This window comes from Camponotus floridanus, unplaced genomic scaffold (assembly GCF_003227725.1).
Source record: "Camponotus floridanus strain SB8 unplaced genomic scaffold, Cflo_v7.5 scaffold4, whole genome shotgun sequence".
In the NCBI taxonomy this organism is placed as follows: Eukaryota; Metazoa; Arthropoda; class Insecta; order Hymenoptera; family Formicidae; genus Camponotus; species Camponotus floridanus.
Window position 1 is genome coordinate 317,030 of NW_020229547.1, and position 22,719 is coordinate 339,748.

Here is a 22,719-nt window from a genome sequence, read left to right on the forward strand (position 1 = left end):
ATAAGAAAAATAAACGTAACTGCCTCTTAAATAAAAAGGTAATAAATGATAACGTTCAGGTCGATAGAAAATATTGGAAATTGCGAGAGTATCTTCTTTTCTTTACGATTCTTCTCGCTGTAAATTATCTCTTCAACTTAATTAATGAATTTTTTCACGTTTCAATAATGACATTACGAAGTCTCTCATTTTATTTTCATCTTATTTATTAAAATAAGTTTTTCTGTAAGTAAATAATTAAAATATTTATATTGATTATATCAAAATAATTATACATCATATTGTTATTTATAATTATATATTATATTATTATTTATTTTTCTTCTTTATCAAATTATTCAATGACGTTTCGTCGGATTGTACTATTTTTTTCACATTTACACATAAAATGTTTGTTTCCATACTCTGTCAAATATCAATCTTGATTTATTATTCCATAATATGCTACATAATCATTCTGTCAAAAACTTATTTTTTGTCTTTTTATTTCGATTATACTTTATCATTCTCCAAAAATATGTGATAAATTCCATTTTATTATTTTCTGTATCGAAATATGCTGTTAGTACGCAGAATAATATATAAAGGATATAAAAAAAATATATGATAAAAAAAAAGAGAGAAAGAAAGAGAAGAAGAAAAGTGTAAAGAGAAAGTGCAAAGTTTCATGTGCAGATGGCGGATAGAGATTAAATATTTTATTATAGTTTTATTTTATTTCTATTTCAATGCCTAGGTACAACCACCGCGCACTGCATCGCGCTGGTGCAACGTCGGCGCGTAACTTAGATCGCAAAAATAAACTGAATACCATTCATTATTCGCTAGCCCATTTCGCACACAGGCGCAATGTCGAAAGTACCATTGGAAAGCTGAGAATTGGAAATTCTTTGAAATTCGTTCTCTCTCTCTCTCTCTCTCTCTTTCTCATCTCGGTTACCACTAACCATCAGATACATCAATTGAAAAGAGCCATTCATGAAAAATACGATTTGTGATAATAAACGAATCTCGCCCACCCTCCGCGCTAAAAAAATAAGCCGACGTGCGTATTAACTCTCGAAAGTATATCAGCATCTTTCGTTGAACTATAAAGACAGCGTTGAATTTCGATACTTTGCCGTGAGCCGTTTTATGCTAAACAGGTACTGATAAAAAAATCACTCTATTACCCTGGCGCCACCCTTTCAATGTTCCCGTTTATTTGCTCTCGACTTGGTCCAGTAACTTTCGGCGCACTTGTTCATGAAAATATATTCCCGACTTTGTTATCTACTAATAAATTTCTATATCATTTTTTATTAGTGAAGAGTGAAGGAATTGAAAAAAAATTAATAGAAATTTATTCGATAAAACTAAATTTCTTATCTGTAACTTTATATTAGTTCAATTTTTAGCGGCTTCATTTAATTTATTCGCTTTTTATGGAGTAACTATATCGGAAATGAGATACTTAGAAAGATACTTTGAAGATAAAAAAAGGCGAAAGTTTTTCCGTACATATATATCATGGCGTATAAAAATACTTCAACTTATATACGTCGCGCTTTAGTTTTATCACATTAAAGACCATTGAGAGAAACCCAACGAAATACATATCAAGGAACTCCTCCTTAATTCGTCATCCGGAAACGTAACGTGTAATTACGAACTGGATATGAGTGCAAAAGCTAGTTAGTTGCTTTCGATGAGAGTGCTTTGAAGATGAATCTTATGGCAAAGTCGTATGAGCAGAAGTATATCCTCGTTGCAAAAGTTAAAAACGAGAGTCATCATCCTCATCAAGTATGGCGAAACCACTGCAATTAAGCTATCTTTCTTCCTCGTCTTTTCCCTCTTTTTTTCTCCTTTGCTCCCTTATCTTGCGCTTGAATTTATCTTTTTGCGTCTTTACGCGATAATTAGTGCATCTTCAATTTTCCTGTCGGTGCTCGTATTTGCTTTGCGTAACTGTCGAGATAATTAAACAAGCTACGATTCTAAGACGTGTCACTGGCAGCCAACTGCGACGCAAAAGGTTCACGACCGGAAATACAGAAGACGCAGCAGTAGTCAAGCCTACTACTCGTTTTCTGTTTCTCAGACATGTAAATCTTGTGCAACATTCCCTCGAGCCATCGCAACGAATAATTACTGTTCTTCTCTCTTGATGTGCAAAAAGCTACTACTTAATGAATAAAAAATTATATTTCAAAAGAAGATACAATTTGCGAATTGTGAATATAATTTTTATGTTGTTGAAGTGCATTTATAGAAGTTTAATGATACATTCGATGAATTCTGCATAACATTCTGTAGAATAAAATAGAATTGTAGACATGTCATGTTTAATCTGATTAAAAAAAGCGATTTTCCTCTCTCTAAAGTAATTTATTTTAAATTTTTAAACAAATCTACCTCGAGCCTTAAATACGCGAGGGAAAAATATTTGATAAATTCGAGTTAAATGTAAATTCAACTAGATACTCCTCAATTTGTATAAAAATGAATTAAACAATATCAACAATCTGAATTACTTTAATTTGTACGTAGACGCACAATGCGTGTGCAGAGAGAAAAATTTTTCATGGATTTTTCGAGCATAGAAAATTAAATTGCTCTCTCATAGATCTCTTATTTCAAAACCTGTAAATATTATATCCAATAAAGGGAATGCGAAAACACGCATGTTCGCCATTTAATAAGAGTCCTTCATCAAATTCAGTGCGATGGAGCATTATTCCAAGATTGCACTTCATAGAATCGGCGTATCCCGTAAAAAATGATGAAGACTCATAAATATATGCAATATAAGCGTGCAAAGCGGAAGTGCGAACGTCGAACAAAAAAAAAGAAAGAAAAAATTCGTCTCTCACAGAAACTTCAGACGGACGGTGTCGATATTCGGCGTCCACTATAATGCAACGTTTTCGATTCGCATATCCGGTATGCATCCGAACCCATTGAAAACACAGCCGGAAACGATAAAACAATATACCTGGTCGCGCTCGTGAGCCTCGCATCGAAAACACTTGGAAAATGTATTGAAAACACTCGAAAATGATTGAAATCAAACAAGTTACGTGGTTGAGAGAGAAAGCGAGAGAGACGAGAGAGAGAGAGAGAAAGAGAGAGAGATATATATATATGAGTGAGAAGGAGAATTCTATCTATCGGACATTCCAAATACACGGGGTCGATAGTTCAGATCGAACCAACGATTTTGGACGCTGCTCGTTGGCAGGAGATGCTATCAACGAGAGCAGTGGCACAGAAGGGTAACTCGACCGCGGATAAATTGGTCGTTTCGCGATTGCTGTATCCACGGTGTATCCACGTCGAGTATTCGCTATATTTTCGCTCCAGACCGGCCGATCAAGCATCCGGCGGATTATACGAATGCTGATTTTCGTCAACTCATTCGACGACGCCACGTAACACGAATGAAAAATCTAGTTACGTATATCTAGCAGTGCATTCATGTTATTGATGCACCTGGCGCACTATATTTTCTCCTTAAAATCTTTCCAGATGATCGACCAACCATGTGTCGACTATGGACAATCCGTAATAGTTATAAATTATAATATAGTTTAGTAATTATAGTTATAAATTAAATCTTCTTTTGATTATTATATAAAAGTTGTTTGAAATTAAATCTTCTTTTGATTATTATATAAAAGTTGTTTGAAACTTTGTTTTTTAGATTAAAGGATGGCTAACTGATTTAATGAAAAGTACTGTTGTGCAAATGTTAAACACAATTCATGAGAGAGAGAGAGAGAGAAAGAGATCTTCTCTCTATATTTATCTCTAAAATTTTCAGATATGAAAATGGTACATTATACGTAATTTATTATGTATGCGGAAATTTTCGATATAATCGCGATGTTTTTATGAAACGTACAGTCTATAGCCGATTATTCCACGGACATTGATGCGCGAAGGAGATTATGAATCAATAAAAAACATTACATTCTTATTTGTTTAAAAAGGCATTCGATAAAATGAAAATTTTTTTTAATTTCTTGCGCTCAATATATGCATGACTATCTATCTATAATATGTAAAACATAGAAAATTTAAAAGATAATTATATAAGTACACAGTCCATAAATTATAGTATCCAATATCAATAATAATATGTTTCTCTTAATATTTATATATGTAACAAGATATATATAATAGTGAGAATAGTAACTTAATAATTATTATTTAAAACTATTGTTCTTATTATTGGTATTAATGCAAAAACCATTAGCATGATACGAATTTGTGTCAGCTAGCTCGTCACAAAAAGGATCTCGTATCTGATATACGATAACAAACGCGCCACAATTAAAACGTAAATAATCGCGGTTTACATAAATAATCATCGGTATATCGACGGAACCGTTAATGCGAAACACTGTTAATTATTAGATTTATTCGTTAATAATTGCCAAGCAAAGTGATGAGCCAGGCTGATAATTAACGGGGACAACACAGCAGAATGGGCGAATCAACGCGCGATGAATCCGCAATTAGGAAAAAAACCATCATCAGCTTCGCGGACATTTATGAAATATACAAACTTATGGGAGCGTAAAATATGTATAAAATCATCGCTCGCGCTCGAGAAATTTTATTTATGCATTAAGCGAGCGATGATTACGTAATTGACAATTATTTCAATAGAGCCACATTAGATAAAATATAATCATAATTTGTTTGTAGCGAGCCGCTACAAACAATTACATGTACGCTTTTTCAAACTTCGTTACACGAAGCTTTGTATAATGCTTACATTATATTAATAATGTAAAAAATAAAAAGAAGGGATTTAAGTTATTACGTGAGGATACAGTCGCGATTTACAAGCGATCAACAAGCTCCGATATTAAGTATATTGCATACAACAAAGAGCGATGTATACTTAAACGTTAATAGTTTATTCTAAAATAATACAATTTTTATTATCACCTCCTCGCAAGGTATCAGTCAATGATATTTAATGACAATGATGTTTTATTAAAAAAATGTGATCGTTCATTTTTTTCTTTGTATATTGATATATAGCTATAAAGTATAAGTATACATTAATATAACCATAAATTATTTCCAAGACATTCTCTTTTTTTTCTCCAATTGATTTATATATTTATTTTATGTATCGATATATTGAAAATATATAGAGAGGAAAGTGTCGCCTCGTTTCTTTTGCGTAATTAATACGAGCCGACAATTGCTCGTCTGTCGCGACTGTATCGTTGAACCGCGAGACAATATGGTATGAGTAGCGTGTAGAGAAAGTGCGCGTATCAACACTTCTCTCTCGCGTCGATTCATTAAGACAGCTTTCATAGGGTCGGGTAACCGGCGCGATTATTGCCTCGCCTGAAGCGTCCCAATCAACAGAGCGTCAGGTATCCTTGTATGGATGAGCGCGTGTCGAGGGACGGATGGGCATAAACGAATGGGCGGCGGGAGGAGAGGAAGGAAGTGCGAGGAAAGGGGAGTCGAACCGAGCGAAATAGAAGATAATTCCCATTGTTCCGCGTTGAACGCCCGCGAGGCTCCCGCCACTTCAAAGCCGCGTTGCGCGCGCCAGTTCGCCTCTATCTCTCCCGAGCCGTAACTCTCTCATCGAACCCGGCGTCTGGCAGTTAATGAACTGCCCTTCGGCAGTAGCAACGCACACCGTACGTACTCACCGTCCTAGGAACCCAGCCAACCGTTGTAGAACCATTATCCATTTACATAAAGGGCTGCCGCGGAATCGGAACTGAAGGTTTACGCCGAGAACTTCGTTCCTTTTCTCCCTCCTTTCGAGAACTATCCTCTACTTATCCGAATTAATAGTCCTCGATAAAATACATATCGATTTTCATCAATTACGCGAGCGTAAGAAGAATATTTTTATCTAGGAAATTATATGGTTATAAAATGTACATTAACGTTCTTTATGCTTAATGCGTATGATTTTATTGCAGGAGATATATCTGAGTCGTATCGCGTATATTATAAATTTATTTATATTAATGCTTTCTGAAATTTGAAGTTTATTGCGATTTTATTACTGTTTATATCTATACATTTTATATTTTTGCAGATATGTGGATTTATTAAAATTTTTATATGCAATGCTACTCTATATTTATTCACATCTTTTTTATATACTTTGTAGTAGTAAAAGAACCGAATTAAAATTTAATATCGGTGGCATAATACTACAACACATTCTCATCGTTTATTGATATACACAATTTTCTATGTATAGCTACGAAAAATTCCTCCGATATAATTTCATAAATGTGCCTACCGACTTCCTTGGATCATTATCAACAAATACAGATCGTATCGCAAACATATCTATCATGAATAAAGTACGTACATATATCTATGAAATATTAATGTATATATTCCCGTAGGGGATGGTACCTATATATGTATATCGATGTCATAAATGAGAAATAAGATAGCAGCATATCTACCTTAACCAACGTTAAAGGTCGCTCAAACTTGTGACATTAATTAAAGATCAGCACAGATTTAGACATGAGATTATAGATATAAACATATGAATCATCTGAATGAAACTATATATGCTGAATCAAATGAAATGGAACGAAGGATACAAAAATGAAATCAAATGTCAATAGTGGAACACGATTAATGGAAACCAAGAGCAATCAAAGCTACTTCTACAAACACGTGAGAATCGTTCTCGAGTGGCGACACCTTTTCCGTGTCCGCTCGTTATCAGACACACAGCTGACACGTTCGCTAGCAACGACACACAAGCAAGGGAAAGCGAGTAGCGCTGCTCCACCGTCACTCACAACAAACCCCACTCGCGTGCAGTCGTTATTCCCCGGACAGCGACGAGCGCCACCGCGTCAACCCCCTGTCATCGCTCGCAGGGCGCCTCGCTCGCTTACTCACCTGAACCATTGATGTGTGCTGGCACGCGAGACAGACTTCCCCGCTTGACGGCAGTCTGATGGCGTAATCGGCCGATTCGGGTTGACGATGTTCACCGTACATCCGCCGCCGTCGGTGATGGTATCATCGACGCGGTACGTCCTGACGGACGACACACGCTCGCTCGCGCAACCACGCCCGCGAGTATCTCCCGCCGCGCGCGAGGGACACGTCAGAGTGACCCGAGGGAGAAAAAAAAGGTAAGAATCTTGTGCGCGTTTATTTACGGATATCTATCTGAGGCCTGACGAGTTATCAGCCTCGGAGACAGTTTTCTCTCGCTCGTGCAAAACTCGCTGCAGCGTGTCGGCAGGTCAGTTCCGCGCATGCGACGAGCGCGCGCGCAACCGGTGGATCGATCAACCCTTCACGGCGGGTAACGCCACGTTCCCTCGTGATATCCCGCGAAGGTCTACCGTCACGACAGGGATCGAGTAGAGTAGGATAGCGTAAGGTAAGGACCGAGTATTGGTTATTTGCGAGAGACATAATGTCTCCCAATGTGCGGTTAAACTTTTATAATTAACAATTTTGGAAATGTATATATATACGTATGTAAAAGAGTTTAACACATGCAAAAATAATGGTAAAAGTTTTTGATAAATAAGTAAAAAGTATTTGATAAATATCTGTTTCATTTGATCTTGCTTATAAATTATGCATATTTCTTATTCATTTTAATTCATTATTTCTTATAATTTTCTTGCATCAGTTACTGTTTTTACAAAAAATTTACTGAAAATAAGCACCCTGGGCCTAAATCTCAAAACGTATTACATATGATTAATATATTTTTGTTAAAAGATCATTACTGAAATTATCGAAAATACGCAAAAATTATTGAAACATGAAAGCGATTGCAACTCGCGGGAATGAACAAGAACCAATGTGTCGTGAAATGAAAAACAAATATTAAAAAATTTCAGACTCGATAAATCGAGAAGCGAGTAACGCATGTTGGGCTATGCGAAACCTGCGAAAGTAATTTCAGCCGCGGGCGATAAATATATTGTTCAGAAACAGCGCTCTTGATTATAGAAGCGTAATAACAGATTTAACCGTGACCGTGCCAGCGGAATCATCTTCCCCTAGAACAACAGTAGCGTATTTACATATTCAGAAGAGCAACATGATGGGAGCGAACACTTTATAGTCGCTGATTTTCCGGATCTTTAACTCGGCTGCGTAAAACGCCATGTGGATCATAGCCGATAAAAATATTCTCTTAGTACTCGTCGGCTCCAACTATCCCGTGTGCGATTCGCTGCTTTTGGCAAGCGCTTATTTTCCGCACGATCATCGTTCTCTAGGTGGAAAGAACTTTGAATAAGTCTAGAATCGTGCAGAGAGAGACAAGTTTTCGGTATACAATTGCATACCGTAGGGATTCGTTCGCATACATGCTAGCGCATGTAAAAAATAGATATTCAAAACACGAATAAAAATAAGTGAACTCATCGAATATTGCTAAATCTATATTATTTATATATATTTCATAATTTTTTAAACTTTTGGTTCTTTTCTTTGTGACTAATTGTAAGATTACCTATTACTATTGTAAGATTTTGTAAATATAGAAAAAATCAGGTTAACGTTGTTGACAAAGCGACTCATTTTTTCGTAATTAAAATTTCAGGTTTCTATAATAACTTATCAGAGAATCTTATATAGAGATGTTTTACAATATATATATATATATATATATATATATATATATATATATATATATAGGTATATATATATATATATATATGTTCGCGTTTACGTCCATACGTATTACCGTCGCAACTCGTTTCGTCGCTGCATCAAGGGGGTAACGGATATGGCGGGAATACGAACCGCCAGAACATTGAGTGAATTATTTATTCGGATGGAATTAAGTTTAAATATTTTATCCTCAGACTAATCTCACGGGCACAAGTGCGATTTATTTATGGGCATCTCGTCGACCTGCCAAGTCTACCAACTGCGTCTCGACAATATAAGCACGCGTGTGACAAAGTAGGGAAGTATAAAAGTTCTTGACGGAAGCCGGTCGGACCAGTTTGAGAGAAACGGATCACGATTGAAAATAAGACCGTCCATCTGCGGAAACGAATGATCGATATTGCGATATTTCATAGACGCATGCGAGTTTATCCGTGTATAGCAAAATTGTAGTAATATCGCTTTCAAATTAAACTGGGCCACGCAATTTAAATACATACATATTTGTCGTATGTTATAATATACGTCGGGTTATTTCAAATAGATGTAAAAATATGATAGAAGATATAGATCTACATATATAAAGTACGTGTAAACAGGAATATATATGATGGACAAATATTCATCGATGATATGACATGGAAAATGAACCGCAGTAAATATCGATCTGCAGTTGTAAAAATAGGCCGTTAAATAGAGAAATTGCGTACAAGAGAAGCGAGAAAAAATATCTAAAAGTTATATTTGTAGTGATTTTTATACTATTTTATTTACCTGAATTAGTGGTGATCAAGAGTTTAAGGCTTGACGCATAAGACGATCCGCCAATTTTTTCTCCTGCAAGTGACGCTGTTGCAAAGTTTCCAAATATGAGTCTTCGAGAACGTTATATGAAGCGAGCGACGAGCTGAAATTCGGCGTTTTCTCGAGCATTTCGACCTCTTGGGACGGCGATGTTTTACTCGGGACTGTGATGATTTCCTTTCCTTTCGGATATCTGACAGGACACTTTAAGACACTCTCTTGCATCGCGCAGTCCGTCTCAGGGATGCTTGAGTTTTCACGATCCTGAAATAAACGAGACAATGTTATCGACGATGATCTTGCCGCGCGACTTCTTTCAGTCTCTCCACTCCATTGCAGAGATACACGAATAATTGCACGGCGGAAAAGTCAGCTAGAGTATCCGAGAGTGAGGTTGCAAAAGAGCTCAATTTACCTTTGAGGCGGCAACGTCCCGATCCTTCAAAGGGGGCAAGAAACATTTTTGAGCGATGGCGCGTCTCGACTGTGAACACAAAGAGGATAAGTGCTCGCGGGACGAGTAGGTAAGTCACTTTGATCGAATAAATAGGAAGAAAAGGCGGAAGAATCAAATGATATTCACGGACTATGATTTTACACTTTGTCTGGCGCCGATAACCTTGAGTCTTTTCCAGCGGCAATGACATAAGCATCAAATTTTATTTTAAAAGTAACTAATAGAGATTCTGAACATATATATATAGAAATTTGGATATGAATATATATAATATTTTATTTCTGGAAATCACAAGTACTTCGACGAAATTAATTTTATTCTTTCTTAGAATAAAAGGAGCAATAAGAAGCAAAAGTTAAATTAAATTGTGCGAAAAATTAATAAACGAGACCGTTTAAATATAATTAATATTGCAGCTTCTCCTTCATCATAAAAAGATCGATATCAGCGAATAAGAGAGACGCGTATCGTATACAAGCATAGGAAATACGCTGCAAATGAAATTTGTCTATCGTAGTATGCGAATCACGAGACTACTTCTCCTTGCGAGAAGCATAGCATAGGTTTATCCACGTGCGCTACTATTCCCTCTCATTCGCTTCTCGTATCTTCAATTTCTGCCTATGCTTGTGGTCGTTGCGGTCCATAATAGTAGCTTTGTACGTATAATTGAATTTACATGCGGATAACAGCATTTCAAATGGGTCACTTCTATACGGTCACTCCTCGTCCGCTACGTGAACTTGACACATCAATCGCATCTTACATCTACGCAGTATGCGAATCTAATATAATAGTATAATGAGAGTTTTCGGCAACGAACAAATCATATGCAGAAAGATAGTAAAGATAGTAAAGATAGTAAAATAAAAATCGAACTCAGTAGTGATCTTCAAACTATAAAACAACAAATTAAACAATATTTTATGTGCATTATACATACAAACCATAATGTGTGAATGATAAATTAATCATTATAACATCGCAGAAATATTTTAATATAAGAATTTTATTCTATAATTTGTTTTTATTCTAAATTTGTTGGTAAAAAAATAATATATTAGAGCACCATGGATCAAATTTAATTTTTAATTTTATATATATATATATATATATATATATATATATATATAATATATAATATAAATATTGATAACATTAAATATTTTATGATGCAAAGTGCAACAAAAATCATAACGTAAATTGAAAAGAATATTGATGAAAAATAGCTGAATAATTATTTAATTAAATAAATAAATAAAAATAAGAAAAATAAATAAAAAAATATATACAACATATTTTACTAAGATTTTTTAATTTAAATTAATAAAAATATATTTTTACTTATTTTTAGATATTTATATATATTTTTTATCTACTCTTTTCCTAATTTATTTAATAATTTATTTTACAGCTACTTTTTATTAGCATCTTTTGATTTATTCTATGATTTTATTCTGTATAATAAAAGATTTAATTCAATTGATGTATGTCGTATCGAATTTTTGCTACACAAAGTTGTCAAAGTAATCATAAAATTTTAAAATATGTTTATCAAGAGTTAAATTTACTTTTTTATTTATTCAAATCACATAAAAAGATATTTTGTATCTAATTTAGTACTATTTATTAAAGCGTAAGAAACGTGAACAAACGTTGCCAGTATACGTTCATTAACGGAGCTTCCAATAAATGTTAAAACAATATTGTGAATTGCCTCTACAGCCTTGATCAAGATAGGGTATTTGCATGAGGAAATTGGACGGATTCTGTGCGTTTACATCATTCTCGCGTTTGCGAATCGAAAGCAACGCAAATTTGTTTATTATTTTTATAATACGCGAAATATAAACGTTCATTATTTTTACAATACGCGAAATATATATATATATATATATATATATATATATATATAAAAGAAATCTTGATGTATAATACTATATATCGTCTATTTGCGAGTCATTGTGACGTAAAATTTCCATAATATTTATAATTTGCAAAGTTTAAGTAAAAGGTATTCCTTAACGTAAAGAACAATACCATCATGATGATACTGTCGTGAACACACACTAGATTCTTCCGGCGTTAGATCGGCCAAGTGGAAACACACGTAGTAGCAACCACGGCACGGTGTTCCACGCGAATAATCGTTAAGCTCGAACCTTTGTAATCTCGCGAGATCAGATCGTGAGCGCGTTCCCGGTTGAAATGGAATAATTGAATACAAGTTGCCAAAGTGCAATTGACTTAGCCGTGGCCGATACGAAACTAAGTTATTCTCGGAATTGTATCTAGGGAATGGAGCGCGCGAATGGAGGATACGACCCGACGGAATTTCATTCTACCGTTATGAATATTTTGTCTCGCAATGAGACTCCCTCCGCCGTGCGTTCCAAACATCTTTCATCTTGCGGATCGCAACGCCTCTTTTCTAACGTATCCATCTCCTTGACGTATAATAAATTTCATTTGTAAATATATCGAAACGTGCCAGCGGGTAAATTGAAAATATATATATCAGATTAAAACAAATTATAAATTAAAAATATAACAAATCTGTAAATAGTAAAATCATATATATCTTGATAAATATTTTACTAAATCATAAGATGACTACTAATTCAATAGTGGCTATATTCCTCCGATTCGTTGCGAATTCGTTACGAATAATAAAATTGGCTTTCATTTTCGATCTGCCAATATAAATTATTGTTATCCATTCGTTACGACTCAACTGATCTCGCGAATAAATAAATAATTTAAATTTTATAGTTGGGTCGCTGTCGCGCACAATTAAATGAGAAATTGATATGACAGCGAAAGCAAATGGGTAATGACGAGCGTCAGAACAAGATACGCTGCTGGAAGGAGGAAGGTGGAATGAGCGACGAGATAGAATATAAAAGGGGAGAGAGAAAAGAAAAACGTGGTCTCGGCATTGTTAACGTGGAACGGTACGTACGTAATTAATTTCATTTATAAATCTTGCGGCCGGTCATTACGAGGCTTGACTTTCACGAGTGCGTCGGGTAAAACGAGCTAGTGCCCGTCAGCAATGCCTCTTTTGCATCCTCTAATTGGCAATTAAATATCGACCGTAACGGAACCGAATGCCATCGATGCTAATTTATCAAGCACAAACTGCGATTTTTGCCTCGTCCATTATTTTTTTCCGACATTATATTCCACTGGATGGCCGTCAACGTGATCGTGCTTAGCGATTCGTCGCGTGAAGCTGGAAAGCGAACTTTTGCAAAAACGTAATTACGGATTCTCAGATATGTACGGATATCGAATGGAATTTTCTGAATCTTGTTTTCGATAATGTTCGCGAATTCCTCCGGATAGAGTGCATACATTGTCGGGCACGAAATAAAATGCCTATTCCAACTGTTACGCGATCATGAATGAAGATTCGACATTTTGTGTTTAAAAGACGAATACGTGCGCTATACTCAGCTGCGTAAAGACATTTCTATATTGATTCATATTACTTTTGTTTAGAATTCTTTCTCACATACAAATCTTGAATAAATAACTAAATAAATAATATAATACATATGAGATAAAAGGAACACACGGAATATATAACATATTTCATTTAAAATTAATTTTAGAATTATTTGTACTTCTTTTTGGATTAATTTGTGAGATATATAAAAGTCTATCTAAAGAGGAAATTAAATAATAAAGAGTTTATCTGAAGAGGAAATTAAATAATAAAGAGTCAAATGAAATAAAAAATTCAGCTTCACTACCTTCGAAAAAATAGCACAACGACTTAGTTCCGTATAAACTTGAGAGCAATGTACATTTGGCGAGAATATGTGAGAATGGCATAGTTGTCAAATGTTATCAATTTAGCCCTTCATGCCTAAGGTAAAATTCGCGAGCGGTAATCCATCGAAACACACGGATGTATCTCGTACCTTGAGTCTTCTCGTTCGTTGCAGTATCTGCTCACGATTGCGCGCGCTAACCGAGTCTCCGTACGATCTCCGGCGCATCAGCCATTCTCTCTGCAACAACAAACAATCCCTGAAGCTACTACTACTACTACCATCACTATTGTTACTACTACTACTACTACTACTATTGCTACTACCACTTCTACTACTACTACTACCAGTTTGGTCCAGTGAAACTTTCAACCTAAACACGTCGCCGCGCTACGTCTGACTAAAGGCTTTATTTACTTTTTGCGAGAGTTTAGCGCGACGGGGGGATAACCTCTACGACTAGCGCGCATACGTCTGCACTTGTATATATGCGAGAGTATACTGGCGGCCGCAAATTTGCGGACAGATGTGGTTGTAGATTGCTGTTTGCCATGAAGAGGCGTACGTCGACGAAGGTGCGAGTAAACATGACATACGAGTAATATCTTTCTAGATATAACGAAGCTGAGTGTAATACCGATATATGTATATATATATATATATATATATATATATATATATGTGTGTGTGTGTGTATGTATGTTATTTATGCGTTTTCTACAAATTCCTATAATATTTCATAAATCTTATATAGTAATATAAATTTAAATATTCCATTGGATACAGCAAATAATATTAAAAGCTTCTAATATATTATTCAATAACATTAATCCATATTTATTTAATATTAAATGGATGGCGCGATGCTTGTTCAAGTATCAAAAATTTGTGTTGATATATTTAAAGCGAGAGCGTTAAATATTAATTTAATCTATTAGTACTTGACTCAAAAAAATTTATTAAACAGAAAAATTTCCGAAATATGTAAAAAGTATTTTTAAATGTAAAGAATTTATTATTTTCAAATAATAAAAGTGGTAAAAATCTCGGAAATTACAATGAACACAAACATTCACGTTTGATTGATTCTAACTCGTCATTTACACAAGAAGAAACAGATCGATGATGTAATATATATTTGCAAAGGAAATTTCATGATTATGAAAACCATACGTGATTCTAAACAAAAATTAAATATTTCTCTTTGTAACTGCAAACTATATCATGCTTGTCTTTGTAATTGCAAACTATATCATGCGAGTCTTGGAACAGTGAGGTCGATCGAACGAGTTGCATCGAAAATCGAGCTGCCAAGTCGACTCGAATCCGATACAAAGTAGATTATGCAAATGCTCATCGAACGAAGTCGATGACGAAGAAACCGGCAAAGAGGTTGAAGATGAGACAGCACAAAAGAAACGTAGAACGGGATAAACCGAATCGTGGGAAACGGAAGAAAAGATAAAGCTGGCGATCGAAAAATAGATGGAAGGAGAGAGAAAGAATCCCATCACACGAAGACGAGAAAAAATCACATTTAACAGAAGGAACAGATCAGTCATAATAAATTTAACAGTGGCTTCCTTAAAAAATAGATCCAAGGAATGAATTTCGTATTTTTTCACTTAAGCATATATCGAATCTTTTTGTCTAATATATTTAATATAACTATACCATAAATAATAATTGAAAATCTCTATTCTCTTATTACTGTCGTATAAAATAGTATGATTATTAAAATATCAGCACAAATTTTTGATGCTTGAATAAATATGTTACCTATTAGTATTAAATAAACACGAAATTGTGTATTGAATAATATATTAGAAGTTTTTAATATTTTTTGTATTCAAAAATTATATTATTATACAAGACTTATTAAAAGATATCATAATTAATCTACTATCATAATCTTATTATATCATAATTAAATCATCATATTGATTTTATAATTTGATTATAATAATTTAGTAAACAGTATAAATAATTATATGTATAATAAATATGTATATGTATTAAATATGTATATGTATACATGCGCGCACATGTATATATAATTATGGAAAGCATAATAAAATATTAAAAAATCATATTTTATGTTAAATATAATATTTTACAACGTAATCTGTATAATTACAAATTAAAATAATTGCTTACTGAATGATCACATATTTATGGATTTATTTTAAAATTTAGTAATATCTGATTGGAAGTATTTTTTTTATTGGTGATACAATATTAAGGATCCAAACTAACATCATGTGTAATTGACCATAACATCTCTTAAATGAATCGATATAATTATAGATATTCTGTCAGTGTCCCTTTAGCCATCACTGTCATCCGCTGACATTTCGTCGGCTTACTCTCGTCGACGTTTCATTTAAACTGTCCATGACGGCAATGTCAGCGGCGGCAGTGATGGCGGCGACTTCGTCGGGAACAAATTTGCCCCCGTATATTGCTGTACTTATCTGCTCCGGTACCCGGGCGTACCCAGTAATCCCGGATAATAGCCTGCGAGTGTACAACGAGCGCGCGCGCGCTTATATAAGAAACACCCGGATAAAAGTCCCTCCGGGTCTTCTCTCCACGGCGTTCGCCGTTAGAGCGGAAATTCCTGTTCGCCTGTACTTGGATCTGGTATCGGCGAAGTTCGATTGCGCAATTGAAGCTTTTTACGGCTTTACGTGTCGCGGTTCTCTATAGCGTCTAATTGCGGATAACGTATTGCTATGACGCCGCCCTTTTGCGAGATGCCTTCCTATAGCACATCTTATACTTTCGCGTGATAGGATTTCTTGTCTTATTTGATGTCGATTTTTAATCAGAAGATTTATATTCAGATGTACTTTTTATTTTATATAAATCTTTGCGATAAAATATGGATTTAAAAATCCTAAAGTAAAGTGCAATTTAAGTTAAATAAACAATTAACTATTGTTAACTATTCTTATCTTCAATGCTTTTAATCTATATGTAATAGCATAATATTTATGAAATTTATTAATCCATACTATTAATTATAGTTAATATATTGTATTTGATAAAATATTTTTCATATATTTAATGAAATTTTTTGATTTGATTCTTCAAAAGAAAAAACAAAAGAAAAATTTAAATTTAATTTAATTTAGAAGATACTCTATAAGATGTATCAATTTTATAATAAATTCTACGTGGTATGAGTTTTTAAAAAATATATATTAAATTAAAGTAACTTGTATGATTGACGGGCGGCAAATGTGTATGCACGCTAAACGAGTTTTATCGTCGCTCGCGGCACTTAGAGAAGGAAACCTCGTCCTTGCTCATCCAACGGAGGTGAAACACCTTGAAACTTTTTACCGTGAACCCACCATCTCCGCCCGCGGCTCCAGGAAACGATGTTGGGGGACCCTCGTGATGCAGTAACGAAGCATTTCCGCTTGCCCCGAGGCGCGCTTAAAGAGAAAGGGTTTCCGACGTTCCGAGAGGGTGAGTTGATGGCTGCTCCCGTGAAGCCACGTGAAATTTTAATTTCCAATCTGCTAAAATTGTTCCCGCGAAAACGGTACAACGCGACGGAGCGTAACTCTCGGATTCCTTTTCTTTCAGACACGCGCAAACGAATACACCGGTATCGGTCCACGACCAGATGTTGCATGGTGTATGAGAAAGGCTCTCGCGTACCGTAAACCCTCTATTGCATTTCGCCAGCCGCGATAGAGAAACCATAAAAAATTTACAGATCGCTCACCCTCGCCGAACCGCTCAAAGATTGCGAGAATTTACTGCATCTTCCGACTATGAGGATGGCATATTTTCTATCGCGCACCTGCCGTCTCGTACAGAATTTTACGATTTTGATGATTCGAAAACCGAAGAATATCGACTAGTGCAATTATAAAATATCATATTTTATGAATCTAGATATCATTAGAATTGCTTATGTTTTATTTACTGCATATTTAATTTACGAAATTTGTATCATTCGCGAATTACCAGAAATATGGACCTTTTTAGAAAATATTATACATATTAAAGTCCTTGCTATATTGCTATCGTTACTTGTAATAAATAAATAGTAATATTTGTGCGATTATTGACGATTTTGAGAAATCTATTTAGAGGATTTAGAAATATACTGAAAAAGACTACTATAAATAAAAAATAAATACACTGTAGCAATAAAATGTAGGTGAACCGTGTGAATATCACACATAAAGAGAAACAATATATGCGAGAAAAAAAGTATAATTCCGAATTAATAAAATATGAGAAAAAAAATTCATGAAAAATATTTCAGAGATTTCATTAAAATTTTAATAATTTACTAACTGTAATATGAAATAACGAGAGCGACAATTTAATTATTAAAACAGACATATATAAATTTTGGCTTTTACACTGAAGTGTGATTATCGCGATTAATGGATTAAAGTAATTTCCAAATTAAATTTTCGGCGATAAACTGCGTGACGTACTTCTTCCGCGCGCATCCTTCAGACAAATGGACGAGGAGAATTCACGATGCTCATCACCGTACACGTACATGATTGCTAGGAATACAATTCGTCGTATGCAGCCTCTAATTCAATATTGCGTATTCGCGCCGAGAAAATAGGAAATAGACGCCAACGAAAATAGCACGCCCGAGCTCGAGAACAAGAGTCGCGTATTTATTAAATTGAAGTTACGAAGCCGTGCTCGTTGTCGAGGTAACTCCTTCGTGGAGAAGTGCTACGTCTTCCGTGAAAGTGTTAACTGCGACGTCGGGTCCTCGCAAATACGACACGACAGAGTTTTCTTCGCCTCGCTTATCCGGCGACAGAAACCTCTCTTATAGCAACTTATGAACGGGCTAGCTTCGCGCGATAAAGTTCCCATTTTTCGAATCGAGCTTCTATTTCACGTCAAAAAAACTTCTCACGTCCGTTTTTCCATGTTATTCAACTGAATCCATTCAAATTGATCCCTTACTATACGGTCAATATTCGACATAGATGTGTTTTACTCTTTACTTTTCTGTCAAAGTTGTCCATAGAAGTTTCGCACGCGAAACACTGAGCTACATTGAGCAACGAGTTGCATCAACGATGAGCATCGATGATGCCGAAGAATTAATCGAATTATCGCATTAATCGAATCACGGTTACGTTCCTACCGTAACACGTGTAACTTCGTCGGGCCAAGAGAACGTTGTTTATTAACGTACGTACTCTCGGTACGATCCAGTCCGTAACGTAATTACCTCACATCGAGGACACTAACAGCGAAGACGCAGCAATAAACATCTAGCGAGATAAAAGGATAAGGATAAAAGAAACGCGGGCGAAGATAAATTTCGCGATAAAAGCACAAGCGAACTCGGCACGCCAAGTTTTAATGACATTCTCGAGTAATATAAAATACTTTTATACTCATTATCAAGAGAGCAATATAGAAAACGTGAATTATCGAAGCGAGGAAACTTTCCTTGTCCCGGAAACTTTGATCGAACGCGCGGGCGACAGATAAGTTTTCGGAAATGAGAATTGCGTGCCGTGCCTCTAAATCTCGCTTCAACAATCTGATCCCGATTTTCTATCTGTAGATAGAGAAACGTCGGAGAAATATCGCGCATTTCAAGCATGTCAGAATTCTGTGTAACCGTAACTTATAATGTATAACGAAAAATGAACTATCAAGAACATATTTTTTTTCCTATGTCAAATATAATAATATATATAATTGCGCGAATCAAATATATTTGTATTTTATATATTCTCGCAATATCTCTTTTATTATATTATTTTATAATTTTGTTATATATGTATCTATTATATTATATATTATATATTTCATTTTTCTGTTGCTCAACTAGTATTTGCTCTGAATTAATAACAATAATAAAGATAATAATAAATCGGATAATGATGAAAATTATTATTATTATTATTATTATTTCATAAAAACGTGTGTACCTTTGCTTGTATCTCATCCTTATCAGGACCCAGGGATCGATCAGGTCTTGGCATCGATAGACTCCTATATTCTTCGATGGTATACGGACGATATCCCGGTTTCTGGGACTTGTCCGAGCCACTATGTTCGCATTGCTCTTCTGGAAAGGAACGTATTCCTCGATGCGGTATCTCGCAGGATCGTGTAGAATGCGTACAAGTAACGTGACCTTCGATAAAGCGACGATAGAAGCTGAGCTCGCTACTGTCGTCCCTTGAGGTGCCTGGAAGGGATGAACAACCCTCGTCCAGACTGAGCTCCCTGGGCTGGCTGTCACCGCAAATCGACAGGGTGGAATCCTCCGGAGACCGAATGCGCGGACGCCTTTGGATGCCTGAGAATAAAAAGAAAATGGTAAATTTTAACTTTTCATATCAATAAAAGACACGCGGGAAACATTGCCGAAATTAGCTTTTATGAATATAACGGTGAACAATCATTCACATGAAAACGGCTGTATGCACCAAATACTTTGATTTATTTAATTATGAATTATGTTCTTTATTCATTGGTACAGACAGAAGAATGGATTTCATGCGAGAAGGAAAAGTGACATGAAAAGCGGCGGCCAGTGACATGAGAAATGACGCTATCGACTTTTCGAGATAGGAGCGGCTTTTTGTTGAAGAGAATAATGCTTGAAAAGTTCGCACGTCATACCTCTATAAGATGACAGAACTTTTAAATGCAAAGGTAAGAGGGATTATAATGTTAACTGTTGTCTATCAAATCTTATTCTATAATCGGTTGAGAAATGTGCCACGTGAATTACATTTTCATAAATGCAATACTAAATTATAATTTTAATCTTGATAACTTAGAAAATCTTAGTTAATCTCTTTCTAATCTATTTTATTTTATTTAAATCAAAAATACAAATATATATATATATATATATATATATATATATATATATGAAATTAATTTATTTTTTTAAAGAAAGAGAATATGCATCTCTTGTAAATAATTATTTAAATAATTATTTAATATGATCTGTGTATCTTTTTTGTATATGAAACAATTTTATTTTTATAATCGAAGAATATGTTTATACATCGTAAAAAACATAACTGGATAATACAATTTTGGGAAGTTCCATATATTTTATACAAAACGAAGGTTAATATCTTTCATCATATAACTTTGCTATACCATAATATATAGAAACTGTGATAACTATGCCTACATTATGTCGCGATGGAATCTCTTTCGTGGTGGATTTCTCACGCAAATTTCATGCCTTGACAATGAGAGAGAGAGAGAGAGAGAGAGAGAGAGAGAGAGAGAGAGAGTGTGTGTGTGTGTGTGTGTGTGTGTGTGTGTGTGTGTGTGTGTGTGTGTGTGTGTGTGTGTGGTGAGAGAGAGAGAGAGAGAGAGAGAGAGAGAGAGAGAGAGAGAGAGAGAGATAAAATCCAGAGATTTAGATAAAATCCAAATATATTTAATATTCCTGATTGTGTAGACATTAGCTTTACGCTTAATCGAAATTCATGTATACGGCAGACGGAAATTTTTATTTCCAATAAAAATGAAAAGTTCCACGAACTACACAAAAAGATTTCTTTTTCTGAATAGAGAAAAGAAAAATTTTGCACATTTGCATTTATAAACCTATAATTGCTTTGAGCATAAAAATAATTCTATTTAAAAGTTTACTTTAGGAAAAAGAGATAAATCGTGGAGATAAATCTTTTACAATGCATTTCTGAAATGATGATTTTAATCTTTGTATTCATAAAAGTACTTTTGAAAATACTTTTGAATTGGTACATTTGTCGGCATACTTCTCATAAAAGAACTCAAAAGAGATGTAGCTGATATACGAATCCTGTTGGCCTCTCACTTTCGCAATTTAAAAATCTAGCCACTTTAGAAAAGAGAATGACAACGTCAAGTTATCCAACGAGACTCATTCGCCGGATTGAGAATCTTCCCTCGTCCCTTCCACTCAGTCTCTTCCAGCGGCGCGAACACACCCCGCTTCTAATCACGAAAGAAAGTAAATGTCCTCAGGGAAAATTGCATCGTTTCATGTCATTCTTTTTTATCGGGACCGCCGACGGCGGTGAAAAGATGGTGGAGGAGACGGAATTGGCGGCGCATTTCGGCATTATTCCACGTGAAGGAGAAATCTCATCTGATTAGGGACTAACTGAATCTACGACGATAAAGCTCCGAATACGAGGTCCAACCAGGCTTAGCCAGTTCTGGTCGACATGGTACGAATGCGTTACCAAGCTTTTTGTCGATCTTTGCATTACTCCCGTTGCTGCGCAGGTTACATTTTGACGAAGAATTTTGCGCCTCCGGGGAATATCGCTCCGTCGACATATGACAACAACGACGATTCGCGTCATCTTTTTCTTTTTCACCTTTCCCAACGACATTGTTCCCCTTTCTTATACGAAGCCGCGATTCGTTCCACGTCGCGTTGCTCTCCTGTCGTCGTCGGACGAATCTTCTTCCACTCGTAGTTATCGAATTTCTGCCGCCAGTTATTCTCGCGTACCTGTCCTCACGTACGGTCCCATTGGATTCTGTCGTATTGTCTAAAATGTTATCAGAACATGAAATTAGATATAGTATTTTCTACATATCGAAGCTGCGTTTGCATAAAATCTAAATAAGTTAGCATATATATAATAAATATTAATAAATAGAAAGGATCATTGGAAGTAATGTAATCGACCAAAACTAGCCAGAATTTTTGTTTATTAATTACGACATTTCGATCATATGATTGTGGTCCTTTTCAAGTATATAAAAAGATAGATATAAAGCATAGTATTGTAAACTATAAAGGTAATTAATAACAAATTCTAGTTTTGATCGACTACATTACTTCCAATAATCCTTTGATTAATTGACTAGCGATATTAAGATAATTTATGAATAAATAGAAAATTATACGAGTGTACGTTACACATTATAAGATGTCAATGTATACTAGTTATAAAGAGAGAAGAGATGCAAACTTATTTAAATTTTATATTATGCAGCTTCCACACACACATGTGTAGTAAATACTATATCTAATCTCATGTT

General features: G+C 34.9%; 2 protein-coding genes across 4 annotated transcripts in view; both read right to left on the minus strand.

Moving 5' to 3' along the window:
• Nucleotides 1–7,400, minus strand: part of LOC105257574 (beta-1,4-glucuronyltransferase 1) — a 42,986-nt gene extending 35,586 nt beyond the window's left edge. For both annotated transcript variants that reach the window (XR_003123199.1, XM_011268294.3), the window contains exon 1: nt 6,904–7,400. Coding sequence is in view for 1 of the 2 variants with exons in the window: in XM_011268294.3 (XP_011266596.2) it covers nt 6,904–7,005 (102 nt within the window). In the remaining variant the exon portion in view is untranslated. The remainder of the gene's footprint in view (nt 1–6,903) is intronic.
• A 414-nt stretch (nt 7,401–7,814) lies between these two features.
• LOC105257616 overlaps nt 7,815–22,719 on the minus strand; it is a 36,575-nt gene continuing 21,670 nt past the window's right edge. The window contains exons 5-10 of one of the 2 annotated variants that reach the window (XM_025411376.1): nt 21,828–22,223; nt 19,635–20,008; nt 13,840–13,929; nt 9,869–9,937; nt 9,424–9,717; nt 7,815–8,248 (exon numbers count right to left, since the gene is read on the minus strand). In XM_025411376.1, coding sequence (XP_025267161.1) covers nt 9,439–9,717; nt 9,869–9,937; nt 13,840–13,929; nt 19,635–20,008; nt 21,828–22,005 — 990 coding nt within the window. In that variant the 5' untranslated portion in view covers nt 22,006–22,223 and the 3' untranslated portion in view covers nt 7,815–8,248; nt 9,424–9,438. Of the gene's footprint in view, nt 8,249–8,758; nt 9,028–9,423; nt 9,718–9,868; nt 9,938–13,839; nt 13,930–19,634; nt 20,009–21,827; nt 22,224–22,719 lie in introns of those variants that run through there. The other variant, XM_025411375.1, reaches the window with a different exon arrangement.